The sequence below is a fragment of the Eretmochelys imbricata genome, chromosome 2 (genome assembly GCF_965152235.1).
Source record: "Eretmochelys imbricata isolate rEreImb1 chromosome 2, rEreImb1.hap1, whole genome shotgun sequence".
Taxonomy (NCBI): Eukaryota; Metazoa; Chordata; order Testudines; family Cheloniidae; genus Eretmochelys; species Eretmochelys imbricata.
Window position 1 is genome coordinate 114,202,553 of NC_135573.1, and position 18,538 is coordinate 114,221,090.

Here is an 18,538-nt window from a genome sequence, read left to right on the forward strand (position 1 = left end):
CAAGACCCCCACTGGTGCTGGGAGGAAAGGGGGTGGGTGGCAGCACATGGCCCAAGACCTCCGCCGGCACTGGGGTGGTGGCATGGGCCCCTGCTGGGGTGGGAATGGGTTGGTGGGGCTCACAAGCTCCCTATCTGTTTCCACATGTCCCTGCAGCTCCTAGGGGAAGAGGCAGCCAAGAGAGCTCCGCATGCTGCTCCCACAAGCACCAGCTCTGCAGCTCCCATTGGCCAGGAACTGCAGCCCAGGCAAACTTTTTGGCCTGAGGGCCACGTCGGGGTTCCAAAACTGTATGGAGGGCCAGGTAAGGAAGGCTGTGCCTCCCCTAACCCTATCAACCCCCAACCCATCCAACCCCCCCACTTCTTGCCCCCTGACCGCCCCCTCCTGGGGTCCCCTGTCCCAATGCCGCCTGCTTCCTGACTGCCCTGACCTCTATCCACACCCCCGCCCACTGACAGGCCCCCCAGGACCCCACTCCCTATCCAATCCCCCCTCTAAAGCCCCTTTCAGAATGTGGCCCTGCAAATATGGGAGGAGGACACGGGAGGAGCAGGGGCAGCCAGAGAGAAGCGGTGGTTTCCCCTTCAAAGCACCACTTCTCTCCAGCCAGCTGCGCAGCCACCCGGTGCTCCTCCTGAGTCCTCTGTCCACATTCACTGTGCTCCCACCACCCACACCTCCCACCTGCTCCCCTGAGGCTGCAGGTGAGCCTCCCTTCCTGCTCTTCCCTGCCCCCGCAGTGCAGCCCCCTCCTGCACTGGCAGCATGGCGCGCTGTGGGGTAGGGGGACAGTGTGGAAAAGGCCAGGGGCTCGCCTCCTCGGCCGGGTGCTCAAGGGCCAGGCAGGATGGTCCCATGGGCCGGATGTGGCCAGCAGGCCATAGTTTGCCCAACTCTGCCCTAGCCTCTCCACCTAAGAACTGCAGGGACATGCTGGGGAGCCCCCTCCCATACACCCAAACTGCTTCTTCTGGCCCAGCACCAGTCACTACAGAAGTCATGGAAGTCACAGAATCCGTGACCTCTGTGACAGACATGCAGCCTTACCCATTATATTCAGATACATATTAATATAGGCACTGCTCTGCAGTTTACCAAATACTTTATATCCAACACTTCTTCCTGATGTCCTACTCATTTGAAAGAAATGAAAAGAATGAATGAAAAGTGCTGCTGGCACATATGTGATAAAAGTAATAAACACAACAGTGACCACTACAGAGAGTGGATACTAACCACTGCCATGTGAGGGGGTATTTTCCTCTGAACCTGAGACCTAGGTCATGTGACTGAGGCCAGGAAATCATAGTTGAATTTCTTATCTGCATTCCCGTGCATCAGACTCTTACTCCAATTAGATGATCCATTTGATATTGAATAGGTTGTTTCAACAAGATATTAAAAAGCATCCCTTAAAATAGTCCTGTTCTCAGAACGTGACTGAAATAGCAAAGAATCAATGGCATAAACACAAGGTTCATGCATGACCCTGGACAAACTCCAGATTTTGTCTCTTCAAATATATATGAGGCCTGATTTGTTGTCTGGCACCCAAACAGATTTATCTACTTCCTTTATTCTGCAATAGTCTGTTTACCACCTGATGTACAATCTTCTTCAGCTAGGAAAATAAATTGCACTGTCATGGTGCAGTTAATCCTGATCTGTTGACTCAATTACAATTAGCGATCCCAGCTCTGAAGGGTTCAGGGCAAACTACACAGAAAAGGGAGAGCACTGAGTGAGGAGCAAGGAGAGTTCCCTCCCTCTCTCTGTGAAGGCAGCCTTGAGAGAACCACAGATAGCAGGGCAGGTTCCTGTGGGAGGCCCTGAGTTAGGGCTTGTAAGAAGTAGGGAGGTCCCCAAAGAAGCTCCCAGAGTCCCTGGGGAGGGGAAGCAGTGGGGAAACCTGCTAGGAAAAATTGCCTCTAAGAAAGGCCCGGGAGGCAGTGCTGTCGCTGGGGAATGTAGTTGGACTTTGGTTACCTTGAAAGGGAACAGAACTGGAATGAGGTGACGTGGCTGGAGGGCTGGGCCATGGAAGGCGTAGCCAGAGATATGCCATCACAGGGCCAAAGAATTTGTCAATGGGATACAAGAGATAAAAAACCATGCTCTGACAGCAGGGAGCAATAGAAAAGTGAGTGGAAACCTTTCGCAGGCACCAAGTGCTGTGCTGAACGCTCTAGGATTCTTTCCTCATCAATTCATGAAGAACTTTTCTGTTCTTTGGGGGAGGAGGCATTGGAGGACCATCAGCACTTGAGCAACTGGGTGCATTCCGGGCATAGTTAAAGTAGAACCTAGCCTCTAACCCACACCCCCGTCTGGGTCGGGCTTAAAGCACCTCCAAAACTGGGTTGGACGTTTCTGTGTGTGGATGGTAGAGGAGTTAAAGTTGATGCCTGGGTTACCTCTGCTGCATAGACTTATACTTAAGCAGCATCTTTCATCCAAGGATGTCTAAGTGCTCTGCAATTGAGTTTTGTGGCAGGTTTACATACATTCTATAAGTGTGATCTTAAGCATGTCAGTTATACAAAGTGACTCAATGGCAGAACCAGGATTACAAATAGTTGTGCCCCAATTCAATCCCCTGCTCTAACCATTAGACAACACTCTTTACTATTTGCGGAGTACCAACATGTCTGCTGAGAGGCACATGAATAGACAAACTGATCTCACCTCAGAGTGAAGGTGAAAGCAAGGATAAAAAGTAGGGCTGTCAATTAATCACAGTTAACTCAGACAATTAACTAAAAAAAATTAACTGCGGTTAAAAAAAAATCATGATTAATCGCAGTTTTAATTGCACTGTTAAACAATAGAATACCAATTGAAATTTATTAAATATTTTGGATGCTTTTCTACATTTTCATATACATTGTGTTCTGTGTTGTAATAAAAATACTCTGATTTTAATTACAATATTTTCACTAAAAATGATAAACAAAAGAAATAGTATTTTTCAATTCACCTCATGCAAGTACTGTAGTGCAATCTTTGTCATGAAAGTGCAACTTAAAAATGTAGATTTTTTTTAACATAACTATTGTCAAAAATAGAATAATATCAAACTTCAGAGCCTACAAGTCCACTCAGTCCTACTTCTTGTTCAGCCAATCGCTAAGAGAAACAAGTGTGTTTACATTTACAGGAGATAGTGCTGCCCTCTTCTTATTTACAAGTCACCAGAAAGCGAGAACAGGCATTTGCATCGCAATTTTGTAGCAGGCATTGCAAGGTATTTATGTGCCAGATACGCTAAAAATTCATATGCCCCTTCATGCTGAGGACACGCTTCCATGCTGATGATGCTTGTTTTAAAACAAGCAACACGTTAATTTAAATTTTGTGACACAATTCTCCCCCAAGGAGTTCAATGTCCCCTGCTCTGTTTTACCCACATTCCGCCATATATTTCATGTTCTAGCCGTCTCGGATGATGACCCAGCACATGTTCATTTTAAGAACACTTTCACTGTAGATTTCACAAAACGCAAAGAAGGTACCAATGTGAGATTTCTAACCATCCCAAGATTTAAGAATCTAAAGTGCCTTCCAAAATCTGAGAGGGATGAGGGATAGAGCATGCTTTCAGAAGTCTTAAAAGAGCAAAACTCCGATGCGGAAACTACAGAACACAAACCACCAAAAAAGAAAATCAACCTTTTGCGTGTGGGATCTGACTCAGATGATGAAAGTGAACATGCATTGGTTTGCACTGCTTTGGATTGTTATTGAGATGAACTCATCAGCATGGACGCGTGTCCACTGGAATGGTAGTTGAAGCATGAAGGGACATATGAATCTTTAGTGTATCTAGCACGTAAATATCTTGAGACACCAGCTACAACAGTGCCATGCGAACAACTGTTCTCAGTTTCAGGTGGCATTGTAAACAAGAAATGGTCCGCATTATCTCCGTAAATGTAAACAAACTTGTTTGTCCGAGCGATTGGCTGAATAAGAAGTAGTACTGAGTGGACCTGCAGGCTCTAAAAATTTACATTGTTTTATTTTTGAATGCAGGGGTTTTTGTACATAATTCTACATTTGTAAATTCAACTTTCATGATAACGAGAAGCACTACAGTATTTGTATTAGGAAAACTGAAAAATACTATTTCTTTGGTTTTTACAGGGTAAATACTTGTAATCAAAAATAAATATAAAGTGAGCACTGTACACTTTATTCTGTGTTGTAACTGAAATCAATATATTTGAAAATGTAGAAAACATCCAAAAATATTTAAATAAATGGTTTTCTATTCTTTAACAATGTGATTAATCGCATGATTAATTGCGATTAATTTTTTTAATCGCTTGATAGCTCTAATAAAAAGACATGATCAAATGGAGCATTTATGATTTTAAAGCACTTTAGATTGTTATCCTTCTTCCTGCAGATGGGGAAAGTGAGGCACAAGCAAGATAAGTGATTTCTTCCAGGTCACGAAGACAAGCCAGGAATTGAACCAAGGGACCAGATTCTCAGCTACTCCAAATGATTTACACTAGCTGAGTATCTGGCCCACAGGCTCCATACTCTCCATTTTTGGCTGTAACTACTAAATCATTTTGGCTTTGTTTATGTAGCTAAACTTCTTAGTTGCTTAAATCTCCTTACACAGCAAGCTTGATTTAACAAATGATTTGCAAAGTTTATACTAGAAATGGGTCCAGACTGTAACACTGATTCTGAATCTCCCTAAGCCTGAGGGGAAGTTTGGATTCTATTACAGCAGTTTGGTTAGCAGTCCTTCCCATGACTGATTAGTTCAGGATAGTCCTTTTAGAGACCAGTGTGGTAACACTAAGCAGAAAAGGCTGTGATTGGTTATGGAGCTAAGCATCCTGACAGCCCAAAGGGTCCAGTGGCCTCAGTGAAGAAAGCCCTATATATTAATTACAACCAAGTCCTGTCTCCTCTCCTCAGATGAATCTAGAGCTACAGCTCTAGAGCCAACCTTCATGACTCAGGCCAATCTCTGGTCTAGATTAGTACACACTATAGGAAGAAAGATACAATAATTCAAGCAAATGCAAACTTAGAGTTGGTCAAAAAATTATTAGCCCCCCTTTTTAAATCAAAACTCTAAAACTTAGCATTCAAACAGCTCTATAGCTATTTGAAAAATGTGGGGGGGGGGGGGAAATTGTAGAACTTGTGGAACTTTTTTGGAAAAATTCCTTTATTGGTGGGCCAATTAAATCAAGTTTAAACTTTTTGACTGGCTGAGTTGGCTCTGTAAATTGTAAAATAAATATACATGGTGGGACTGTTTCTCATTCTGCATTTTACGCTTCTTTAATTCCCTTGACCTCAGTGCAGTTACTTGGCCTTTACAAGCAAGGCCAGAAGCAGGTCTGATGCTTGAGCATGTATAAAAGCACAGCAGCGTTAGTTTGGAGCTGAAGGACCCATGCAAAGAAACGAGACAAAAAAACTCAAGAGGGTGACTTCTGCTAACTTATTAATCTCAAGTGATAAAAGTATTCTTAAACGGTTTCAAACATTTGGATATTGAACAATCCTTATATCATAAATTGTATGTGTTGGATGTATGATTCACCAATTGAAAGCTCATGATATGTAGATGTTAAAATTGCCACTGGTTTTATATGGTGGTCAAATCGTCTGGCCAGCTGTTATGACACTAGCCTGCGTACATGGTTCTTTAGCAACGCCACAGATGGAGGCAAGTGGGGGGTCAGTAATTGCAGTTTCCTGTTGCACTTCCTCCCCTCGGAGACCAATGGAAAGGAAATCATATCCTATTACTAAAAGCTGATCGTAACTATACCTGCCAACATTTGTAAGCTGTAACAAGGAGCTTTAAAAGAAATGGCGGAAAGCCTTTAAATTCCATTGGACTAAGTATTTTTATAGGGATGTGATGGCAGAAAGTTAAATGTTGGTTTGGTTTTTTTTTTTGTTTTTTTTTTTTTTTTAATTTTAAGTATAGATGCTTCCTTTTAACTACAGATGGCTGGAAAGTGTTCAGTAATGACTCTTAACCGCACATCAAAGAAGTGGAATGGGACAACGGCAAAATCACTGGCACTCTGCTATAAACAGAAATATGGGACTGACATGCAGAATAGCCAGAGCTCACTCGGGATTTATGAAATACACCCCCTTGGGGGCTGGCCTTGCAGCAGATAAAAGAAGATGGAAAAAATGCTGGTTCTGTCTTTGTTTACAAAGATGGAGGAGAGCACAGAAGAAGCCGCCTGCTCTGTGAAAGGGCCAGCCATAACTTGAGGAGGGAGAACAGGAACTGCAATAGGAGACGAAGTAGGTGCCTGGTGACTGTGTGTGTATGAGGGTGGAGGGAGGGGCATAGCTTTGCAGCCTTTTCCCATGGGCTAGCAGAGTTGCCTGCTGTATGGAGATAGCACACACTGCACTAAGGCTGAGTGAGCTCCGCCCTCTGGCATGCATTCCCTGAGACCACTTGAGCAAGATTCTGGTGGAGTCAGTCAGGATTCGTGATCCTAAGCAGCCTAGTCTCTCCCTGTCCAATGTTATCAGTGACTCCAAGACAAAATCTGGACCAAAATAAAAATGTAACCAATAGGAACACTTCTTGGACAAAAAATCAATTAGTAATTCCTTAGCTAGCAAGAAATCCTAGTCAGATAGGGTGGGGGAAGAGAGTTCACCAAAACAACTCCACTTGGAAACTATCTACCCTTCAGTTTTTGTTCGTTAGTTTAGGCCAGTGTTTCCCAAACTTGTTCCGCCGCTTGTACAGGGAAAGCCCCTGGCGGGCACAGCAGGTTTATTTACCTGCCACGTCCGCAGGTTCGGCCGACCGCGGCTCCCATTGGCCGTGGTTTGCTGTGCCCGGCCAATGGGGGCTGCGGGAAGCGGTGGCCAGTACATCCCTCGGCCCGTGCCACTTCCCACAGCCCCCATTGGCCGGGCACAGCAAACTGAGGCCAGTGGGAGCCACAGTCGGCCGAACCTGCAGACGTGGCAGGTAAACAAACCGGCCGGGCCCACCAGGGGCTTTCCCTGCACAAGTGGCGTCCCAAGTTTGGGAAACACTGGTTTAGGCTTCTTGGGCCAAGCATTCTCTAACCCAAGACTTTCCCAAAAGGAATCTACTTAGTCCAGTGATGTTTCCATTTTTCGGACAAGTTACTTTCTTCATAACTGGGGCAATGGTGAACTCCTCGTATTGGGTCGGGTCAGGACTTGGATGGAGAACTCCAGGAAAAAAAATGGTTTCAGAGTAGCAGCCATGTTAGTCTGTATTCGTAAAAAGAAAAGGAGTACCTGTGGCACCTTAGAGACTAACAAATTTATTTGAGCATAAGCTTTCGTGAGCTACAGCTCACTTCATCGGATGCATGCAGCTATAGAAAGTGATGGTATTTCACGAGATGGCATTCGTCTGTCAGATCCGTACTGGACGAATGATTCAGCAATGCTAGGGAGCACTGTGAAGTTGCAGGTGCCATATTTTGGAGAACATCTAAAACCAAGATTCTGACCAGGATATCCCAGGCACTTATAAGAAATGGTACAGTGTTAGTTAGCCCTGCCATAATAATATTCTTCACTTCCTGTCCTGAAGTACTGCTGTAGGGCCACCTCAGATATGGCTGCATATAAATTGTAGTGGAAGAAGGGGAGGGCGTGTATGCATGTCTGTCTTTCTATATGTCTGTCTGTCTGCCTGTCTTGTCTGGTCTTTACTGGGCACACAGCTCATGGGGGTCCGTGCTAATATCAACCATGTTACAAAAGCATTTGGTATCTAAACAGACAGGACTAACTTGGTTCTTCCTAATAAGGTTCATAGCCTCTCATACATAAGCTCTGAAAAGCAATAAACGGGACAGGAAATCTCAGAAGAACTGGTTTTCCATGCTATTTCCAGCAATTCTGCATTCTATCTGAGTTAGAAATACAGTGAAAACAGAGAACATACTCTGTTTTCTGTGGCATTTTGATTGAAAATAGGACATGAAGTATGCAGAAGATGCAGATGCAAGAAAGAGAAGTTAACTTAGAGCAGTGGTTCTCAACCAGGGGTACACGTACCCCAGGGTGTACGCAGAGGTCTTCCGGAGATACATCAACTCATCTAGATATTTTCCTAGTTTTACAACAGGCTATATAAAAAACACGAGCAAAGTCAGTACAAACTAAAATTTCATATAGACAATGACTTGTTTATGCTGCTCTAAATATTGAAATATAAGAACAATATTTATATTCCAATTGACTTATAATTATATGGTAAAATGAGACTGTAAACAATTTTTCAACAGTAGCATGCAGTGACACTTTTGTATTTATATGTTTGATTTTGTAATCCAGTAGTTTTTAAGTGTGGTGAAACTTGAGGGTACGCAAGACAAATGAGACTCCTGAAATGGGCACTGTAGTCTGGAAAGGCTAAGAGCCGCTGGCTTAGAGGTTCAAATTCAGCTTGAGGGATGGGAAATTCATGTCTGTTCCTATCTTACCTAAATTGGCTTGCCTGTTCCTACAGATTACTGAGGATTTACTGCTGCACTAACTGGAATTACACACACTCTGATAGCATGGGTGGTAATTTCACAAATATAGGCCCAGATCTTCAGCTGGTGTAAATCAGCATGGATGCATTGACTCCAATGAACTAGGCTGAGATTCTGGCCTAGAGTTAATAGAACTTCCTCCCATTGTTTCTCCCTCCTCTTTTCCCTGCATCAAGCACAAACTACTTGTCTTTTCTTTTAAAGCTCTTTATAGCCTATGGACAAACGTTTTGGCCCCAGGGCCACATCTGAGTATGGAAATTGTATAGCGGGCCATGAATGCTCACAAAATTGGGGGTTGGGGTGTGTGGGGGGGTGAGGGTTCTGGCTGGGGGAGCAGGCTCTGGAGTGGGGACAGAAATGAGGAGTTCAGGATGTGGGAGGGGGTTGGGGTGTGGGGGGAGGTGAGGGTTCTGGGTTGGGGTTGGGGGTGCAGGAGGGTGCTTCAGGCTGGGATTGAGGGGTGCAGGAGGGTGGGAGGGGGATTAGGGCTGGGGCAGGGGCTTGGGAGGAGGTCAGGGGTGCAGGCTCCAGGTGGAGCTTACTTCAAGCAGTTCCCCAAAACAGCGGCATGTCCCTCCCTCCGGCTCCTACACGGAGATGCGGCCAGGCAGTTCTACGCGCTGTTCCGTCTGCAGATGCCACCCCCTGCATCTCCCATTGGCTGTGGTTCTTGGCCTATGGGAGCTGCGGGGGCGGCGCTTGGGGTGGGGACAGTGTGCAGAGCCCCCTGGCTGCCTCTACGCATAGGAGCCGGAGTGGGGGACATGCTGCTGCTTTCAGGAGCCGTGCGGATCCATGGCACATGTAGAGCAGGCCAAGCCTAGCTCTCCCTGCTCCCCAGCTGGAGCAGGAAAAGCCCCGCTCCCCAGTGGGAGCTTGATGGCCGGATTAAAAAGTCTGAAGGGCTGGATGTGGCCCCCGGGCCATAGTTTGCCCACCCCTAGCCTAAACCCACTCCATCTATCGTGTCTTAGATGCTATAAAGCCATCAGCCCCTTGTCATAAATATAAAGGGAAGGGTAAACCCCTTTGAAATCCCTCCTGGCCAGGGGAAAGCTCCTCTCACCTGTAAAGGGTTAAGAAGCTAAAGGTAACCTCGCTGGCACCTGACCAAAATGACCAATGAGGAGACAAGATACTTTCAAAAGCTGCGAGGAGGGAGAGAAACAAAGGGTCTGTGTGTCTGTCTATATTCTGTCTTTGCCGGGAATAGACCAGGAATGGAGTCTTAGAACTTTTAGTAAGTAATCTAGCTAGGTACGTGTTAGATTATGATTTCTTTAAATGGCTGAGAAAAGAACTGTGCTGAATAGAATAACTATTTCTGTCTGTGTATCTTTTTTGTAACTTAAGCTTTTGCCTAGAGGGGTTCTCTATGTTTTGAATCTCATTACCCTGTAAGGTATCTACCATCCTGATTTTACAGGGGGGATTTCTTTATTTCTATTTACTTCTATTTTTATTAAGTCTTCTTGTAAGAAAACTGAATGCTTTTTCATTGTTCTCAGATCCAAGGGTTTGGGTCTGTGGTCACCTATGCAAATTGGTGAGGCTTTTTATCCAACATTTTCCAGGAAAGGGGGGGTGCAAGTGTTGGGAGGATTGTTCATTGTTCTTAAGATCCAAGGGTCTGGGTCGGTAATCACCTAGGCAAATTGGTGAGGCTTTTTACCAAACCTTGTCCAGGAAGTGGGGTGCAAGGTTTTGGGAAGTATTTTGGGGGGAAAGACGTTTCCAAACAGCTCTTTCCCAGTAACCAGTATTAGTTTGGTGGTGGTAGCGGCCAATCCAAGGACAAAGGGTGGAATAGTTTGTACCTTGGGGAAGTTTTAACCTAAGCTGGTAAAGATAAGCTTAGGAGGTTTTTCATGCAGGTCCCCACATCTGTACCCTAGAGTTCAGAGTGGGGGAGGAACCTTGACACCCCTACTTCCACTTCGCTGACAATACCAGTCTTCCCCACGTCATCCCTTATGCATGGAAGAATCTTGGGTTAATGAAATATGCAAATCTCTACACTGTTCTTTCAGATCCCTCCTTAAAGTCCATTTATGCTGTGTTGTCTACAAAAAGTGTGTCTGCATCTTGGTAGGCTTGATCTTTTTATAACTCATGCATTAAAAGGTTGGTGACAGTGGTGAGTGTACTGTGGGAGAACAGCATGAAAAGTGCAGAGGACAAAGCTCAATTGGAAGCAATAGCTACTGATGAGTAGATGATGGAGGAAGAATTATATTAATAGATAAGATAAAGTGAAGGGAAATTGCAGACTCAGTGGTCACTGCAGAAAATGTGGTGGTTATTCTGTGATGAATCCTTGGCATGGGTGCCACTGCATTGTGCATACACTAAGTAGTACTAGGTGTTGTTGACGACAACAAAAATGTTTGGATGGGGGTGCATACATCCCAGAGAAGAGGAAGGTGTCAGATGTTAGGAAACATGTGTGAATGTTTGGGGCCAACTTTTCTACTGGTGTAAATTGTTGCAACTCCAGTTGATTTCAGTGGCACTATGCCAATTTACACCAGCAGAATATTTGGCCCTTTATATGGTTCTGCTGAAGAAGTCTCAGATCATTCCCATTCGCAGCATTGCAAGATGCAATGATATTAGTCCCCTCACAATGAGATGGATTTCCCATGACAGTCAAGAGGCTTTCTTTCCCAACTCACACAGCAACAATCCAGACCTAACTACAAAGGAATTTATGACCTGAGCCTGACAGGGGCAAAGAGGTGAAGTCATGAGGACTTTCAGGTACCAGATTCCTCTCAGGATTAAGCCCTTAATGCCTACTAGTTACTGAAGGATAATGTGCTGTTCTAATCTGATTAAGATACATTTGGGGGGATTATTTTTGAACAATGGAAAGGTGGCCTGGGGCACACTCAGCTTCAGAATGTTTGCTTTGCTAATGGAATGGACAATGCAAAGGTTACTGGAACCAACCAATTGAGGAGTAGATTCCCTCTTGCATACGCTGATATAAATCAGGAGTAATGCCTCTGAAAGCAATGGAGATTCCTCTCATTTACACTGGTGTAACTCAGAAGAGCATGATATGGACTGTAGTGGCCACAAATAATTCTGATTCTTGTGAATGTAGATTTAATCCCAAACCAGAGATTATGGAAGCCCCTGTGGCTGACACCTCTGAGCTGTTCAAAGAGGCTGTGCTGCATATTTTATCATCACCTAAAAACCCTTAGTGATGTAACAGTGGTAGAGAATTCAGTGAGTGAAGAAACCTATTAAAGCATTCTAAAATGGCATTCCCACAGTGCCCCAGAAGTTGGCAACGAGCTTATCAAATTTCCAACATTTTCCAAGGGTGACATCAACCTCCCCTCCCCCCAAGACCCAGAAAAGAGGCTGAGAGTCACTAATTCTCGCTTTTCAAAATCATCGTCTCCTGTTTCCTGAATAATGACAGGTTTCAGAGTAACAGCCGTGTTAGTCTGTATTCGCAAAAAGAAAAAGGAGTACTTGTGGCACCTTAGAGACTAACCAATTTATTTGAGCATAAGCTTTCGTGAGCTACAGCTCACTTCATCAGATGCATCCGATGAAGTGAGCTGTAGCTCACGAAAGCTTATGCTCAAATAAATTGGTTAGTCTCTAAGGTGCCACAAGTACTCTTTCTTTTTGTTTCCTGAAGATCTATAATAATTTTTTTTTAAAGGGAGCAAAGTATATAAGACGTTTGAAGTCTTTAAACCATGATTTGAGGACTTCAATAGCTCAGACATAGGTGAGAGATTTATTGCAGGAGTGGGTGGGTGAGATTCAGTGGCCTGCATTGGGCAGGAGGTCAGACTAGATGATCGTAGTGGTCCCTTCTGACCTTAATATCTATGAATCTATAATCATGTTCACAGATAATCGTAATGTATGTTTTCATTTATATACATGCTGAGGATATGAGCCTAAATGCAGTGAAATTAATGGGATTCTTTCTATTAGTCCAAGCTTCTATAGCTTAAGCCATGTCAACACTAGAGAGCTTACAGTGGCACAGCTGTATCAAGGCAGCTGCCGGTCTATGCCAATAGGACTGTTGTTGACCTAATCAAATCACCCCCAACAAGAGGTGGTATTTATGTTGGCAGGAGCACGTCCAACATAGCACTGTCCACATTGGCGCTTCTGTCAGTGTAACTTGTGTTGCTCAGCGGGGAGTGTTTTTTCACACCCCTGAGCAACAAAAGTAGTAGTGTAGACATAGCCTTTATTTATGGTACTTTTTGAGTCTCACTTTTAAGAGACCTTCACAGCTAACTTATGCCTGAAATGCATTCATTACTGTCTAAATTTGGTTTATTAATTTTAATCTTGAACTTCTGACATTCATTTTGTTGCATGAAATTAAATACATTTTCCCCAATGAACATTACCCGTGCACAATGACCCCAGGAATCCTTGCGAAACTGCCAAGGAAGGTACTGCCTGGCAATAATTCAGAATTTGTTCTGGCTGCTTTGAATTATTCATCTTCACAAAAATAAAGAGCAAATAGTTCTCTTTCTAAGTTAATCATGAAGTGGAAAAATCTCGCTCAACAATGAAGAAAATCAGAAGTCAGAGTCTGTGCCAGTCCCTCCCTGCCAAGCCTGAATGGATGACACACACGCCTTGCTACAAAGTCCAAACAACATCCTGTGAAAAAATTACTGGATTAGGTAGTATCTGGATTTCTCCCCAGCACCAACCAATTGCATACTTTATTGCACAAATTCACTATTTAATTATTTCAAATGTAGGAAGTGTCCCTAAGGACAGTTTCTACACCTGTATTTGTATTTAAAATTTACAGTAAAGGATAGTTCAGGTTCAAGGAGGAGTGACCTGCTCTAATAATAATTCATACCTAGCTTTTTTTGTCCATTGATCTCAAAACACTTCACAAAGGAGCTTTGTATCATTTTACATCTGTTTAGGGTTTGATCCTGCACTACTGAGGTCAATAGGAGGTTTGTCATTGAAATAAATGGAAGCACAAACAGGCTCTCAAGCAATAATGTAAGCAGATTTTTACTTCCTACCCTAAAATATTGTGACGAGTATTCTTTGACCTCTTTGTTTTCCTTTCTCTGTAAGGTGCAGAAGAGCTCTGGGATCCTCACTTTCTTCCCTTTTTATTCCCATGCATGTGCTGGTGGGGAATAGGTGTATTGAAGGGGATTGGATTGGCATGATGCGGGATATTATGAAGAAGAAAGTCTTTGTGGCATGTAAATGTACATAATCCATTGTGTTATTGGAGTTGCTTTTATTTGTGATAGTTTGTTTTTACTGATCTTGAAAGTACCGAGAGCCATGGGCAAGCACTTGAAATATAAATTGAGGGAATGAATAAAGGCCCTGTGGGTAGGTGACCTGCATTTACAGTCAGGTGTGGCTTTCTCCTTATCCCATCAGTGCCCCTCCTCTGTTGACCACAGGGTGCTCTTTGAGATGTATGAGGTACTTTTTTCCCTTAGGCAATGAGTCTCCTGCCTATGCATTGCTCTTAACCCAGAATAGTCCTAAAGGGATGGAGTGGCTCAGAGAAAGAAGCTTGGGAATGGAAGGAATGAATTCAGTTCTGAGCTTGGATCACACCCACATAATAGTGTGTTGTGCTGTGCTGTCGCCTATCAGCCAGGCTGTTCTCTTTGGCTTCTTTTTTCATTGAAATTTGGATGATACACATCTTGCAATGCTAACTAGTTGCATTTGCATTACTCAGGATTGATGATGTTTTTTCACATTCTTGTATGACCCCAGGTGCTCTTGGGCCAGCCATGGCACATGTGTGTGCAAAAATGGAGGCAGATTTGACATGATATGTACATGACATGAGTCTGCATATCTACATTCAGATGTCTCTTCAGATCAGAGATGCTGCAGCCTGATGTGCTTTGAATTTCAAATTGCTATATATTCTAAGATCAAAACTCCTCATGCTGTAAAAAGAAGCAGGCAACAGATTGATCTATGCTGAACAGTCTTTTGCAGCTGTCTTTACTAGGTCATTTACATGGTGTTAGGTGTCTTTAACATATAAGATCACTTCTTTGCACGTAGGGAGTATTTATATTTTAATGTTTATATTCAATTAAAAAGTAAGCATACAGTGCACTGTAGCTGATTTTCCATTTGACTAGATAGAGGAGAAAAGACAAATGAGCTGGAATAAATCTCATTGCAAGAAGTACTGGACAAGGGACTCATCCTTAAGTCTTAGACCCTCTGACATCAATAGGAGCTTTTTGTCTGAATAAGGCCTGCAAGCTTTGGGGGCAAACACTTAAATGTGTAGAATTACCTCTGGATGGCTGTGTGCTGAATGAGGCAAATCTAGATCCTCACCTTCACAGTTAGCAGTCAATATTGCGACACTGTCAGCAGAACTGAAGTAATATTCCTGTTCAAGATGGATTTAGGGTGCACAAAACTTCTTGAGTAGCTTCCAGCATGGCAGTGTGCAGGAGTCATGTAGACGTGGGACCAGGATGACATTGTAGAAAGAAAGGGCTGAACCAGAGAATTTTCCCCCTGTGTGGATCAGACATCTGCTTCTCTTCCACCCAGCAAAGTGTACTAGATCTGCAGAGGGCTAAAATAATGGCTTTGCTGCCAGCGCAGGGATTCTTTCTATAATCATCACTAGTGGAGATGTACCTGTGTCCCTGGATTTGGCCCTATATGGGTTTGTGATTGCAGCATTCCAATTCAGAAACTCTGTAGATTTAATCCACAGGCCAGAAAGGCAATCCCTAAAGAAGAACTGGAGTTAAGTGACACAAGGAATAATGTTGAGATTGAAATGATAGCCATATCCTCAGCTGGTGTCACTCAAAGTCAGTAGAACCACACCAATATACACTAGTTGAAGTTCTAGCCCATTATAACTTTGGTGCTCTGAAAAATGTCCCTGCGACATGTGCTAGCACTGGGGTGCCCAACATTAAGGTCAAGTCTAAATAATCCTCAGTATCACAGTGATGCTTGCTAAATATAAAGACCAATAAACAGACCACAGCACAGACCACAGCACAGACCTGCAACTTTATCATTCCTCCCCCGGGAAGGGAGGTCTGGGGGCTGTTTAACAAGAATCCATTGTTAGTTAGTGGAAGTCACCTTGTCTGATAAATGGGATTTTAAATCTATAGGTCTTTGCTACGGGAATAATGTATGTAAATATGAGTAAAGAAGGCAATGTGACTTATTCGATAAAGCGCTGAACTCCAGGGGATCTGGGATGTATTCTTAGTTCTGCCACTGACCTGTGGGGGGACTCAGCAATCTCGTCACCTCTCTATGCTTCCCTGTCAATAAAATTGAGATGATGATATTTAACTCTTGTAAAGTGTTTTGAAATCTACAAATGAAAAGAGTCCTATAAGAGCTTGGTATCAAAGGACTGAATGAAATCGGATATAACTGGTCAGCCCCCTGTGATTATCCTCCAGCAGTGCCATCCATTTATTACTTCATTTTTCTCACCTTTGCAAGGATAGACAGAAAATCAGTTTCCATAGAACAAGAGCATCCTGAACATTGACCTAAAGCAAATATAAAGGTCATATAGCACAGAAATCAGTTCTGTTTCATTTCCTCTCTGTCTTTCCTAGCTCAGCATGGCGCAAGCCAGCTTGTCCTATACACAGGAATGAGTAATGAAGTCATGCAACGTACCTGGTATCCTATTGAGTGTTACCCAGAAGTGTTCATCTGGACTGTAGGTGTCCTTGGACCACTTCAATAAATCAATAGCACGTTGATTATTGAGAATGAACTCTACAAATGGCTTTGTGACAGCAATATAAGCAGAGCCAAAGTAGATGATCAGATTGTGTGGTGGGGGCTGTTTCAACTCATTGGTCTTTTTCATATAAGAGGAGTCAGTCCCTATGTGCTCCTTATGGATATATTTGGTTCTTGAAATCGCATGGGCAGGAGGCAGCACTCCAGGAGTGAGATTTTTCCCCTTATATCCTTTCAGATGCCGAACTATTTCCTTGTTGGTTTTCAAGGGGAAATCTTGTCCACACATGTTGAGCAGGTACTTCCACCGAACTCCTGATTCCAGCAGGTCTTTCATGCAGTTCAAATCCGCCTGAAGTCTGGATATTCCAGCATAAATGACTGGCTCATTTTTTGAGGCAAGAAACGCATTGGGGAAACAGTTCAAAAGTGTCTCCACGTCTTTCTTAAACTGAGCTGCTGCCTTCTCATCCACGTGGACACAGTAAACATTTTGGGGCATATAAATAGCCCTGAAGAGCCTCTCAAAAGTATCAAATTCTTTATGTAGAGTTATGATATAAGCCAAAGGAAAGGCAGCTTCTTCTGCCGAGAGAGGGCTGGTTATATAGTGATTGTCCACTAAGTACTCACTGCAGGCAACACTCCTCAGGGAGGTTTTTAGGAGGTTTCCCCAAACAAAAGCTTTCTTCTGTTCGATAAACGCATCACAGGCTCGCCTTACCAGGGATCTTTCGTGAGACGCTGTTTGCCTGGGATATTTTTTTGACCGGTACAACTCACCCTTGTGCAACACAACGAAAACCATCGCGCTCAGAAGAGGAACGGCCAGAAGGTACCGCATCTGTGGGCGCATCGTCGGTGGGTTTAGAATAGTTCCCTCTGTAGTGACAGCCAGAAGCACAAACCCTCCGCCCCCACAACTCAAGTGATTGAGCCAGGCGGAAAATCTCCCGCTGCCGATGGATCCTCGGAAATCCGACGAGGATGAGGTTTGTTGTGCACTTCGTTGCTTAGCGCATTGGTTTCTTTCCCGTCCCCGGTCTGAACAGGCGCTAATCAGGGCTCCCCGGCCACCGGCACACACACGCCCGCGTTGCTCCGCTTCCCCCTCTCCTGACTTCTTCTTCTTCAGCTGGAGCCCAGCAAGTGGCTTGGCTCAGCCTCCGGCTCGCTCTCTATTTGCATATGAAAGTATCTCGAGCATGGTCCTAGCAGGACAGGCCTCTCTGATTGGAGCTGCTTCACCTCCCGCTCCCGCTCCCACTGAGCGAGCGATTGGCTGCAAGCGCGAGCTCGCCTGCTTTGCCCGGAGCCCTGCTGGGAGCAGTTGGTTTCGCCCAGCACCTCTGCTAGCTAGCTCTTAGCACATGACCTTGCCAGCCTGGTTCATTGTGTCTGCTCCTGGGGAGCCCCGCCTCAGTGACAGCCTCAGACCCTCATGAAGGGTTGAATGCTGATCCCACTGAACTGAACAGGGCTCCTAATTGTAAGGGGGGGGGGCTTACTAAGAGTCAGTGGGGGTGTTTTGGTTGCCTAGCTCCCAGTACCAAAAGGGGAACAGTCAATGGGAAAATCAGGACTCTGAGACTGACAGTCCCCAGGAACAATGGGGAGAGGCCAATGCTCTAGGTCAGCCTGATTGACAGGGCGGGCAGGCTAATCAGAAAATCAGGAAGCCAAGGGGCTTCCCTCCTAGGCCTGAGCTGGAATTGCCTGGGTCAGACAGAGCAGGGCCGAGCTAAGGAGAGAGCAAGGGCCCAAGCTGAGCTGGGGCGCAGAGCTGTGCCAGAGCCAGAGGGACCAGAAAAGCACCCCAGGGAGAGCAGATCATGTGCTAGGAGTAGAGCTGCAGCCACAGCATCCCTGCAGCACAGCCAGGGCCTGAAAAGGAGGCCTGGGACCTACAAAGAAGAGACTGAACTGCCCCGACGTTCCAGAGACACTGTTAGGGGATTTGCAGAGGATCACTTTCCCACTGGGAGAGAAACTGGGGAATTAGACTCAGGGTATTACCTAATGTAAATTATTTATTTACAAAATCTTGTTTACCCTGAATCAGGATGTTCAAAACTGCTCTCCGGCAATTTCAGTTGGAAAACCTTCTGGTGCAGTTGATGTAACTAGTTCTTTAGAGCATGTCTTGGGCAAGGTCTCCACTGTTTAACCGTCTCTATAAAGAAAAACACAACAAGGAGTCCTTCTGGCACCTTAGAGACTAACAAATTTATCTAAGG

General features: G+C 44.5%; 1 protein-coding gene across 3 annotated transcripts in view; it reads right to left on the minus strand.

Annotated features, from left to right (window-relative positions):
* GCNT2 (glucosaminyl (N-acetyl) transferase 2 (I blood group)) overlaps positions 1 to 18,538 on the minus strand; it is a 73,638-nt gene that overhangs the window by 7,057 nt on the left and 48,043 nt on the right. The window contains exon 1 of one of the 3 annotated variants that reach the window (XM_077810650.1): positions 16,233 to 17,157. The exons of the other annotated variants lie outside the window; for them this stretch is intronic. Within the exon in view, the coding sequence (XP_077666776.1) occupies positions 16,233 to 17,157 (925 nt within the window). Of the gene's footprint in view, positions 1 to 16,232; positions 17,158 to 18,538 lie in introns of those variants that run through there. 3 annotated transcript variants of the gene reach the window in all.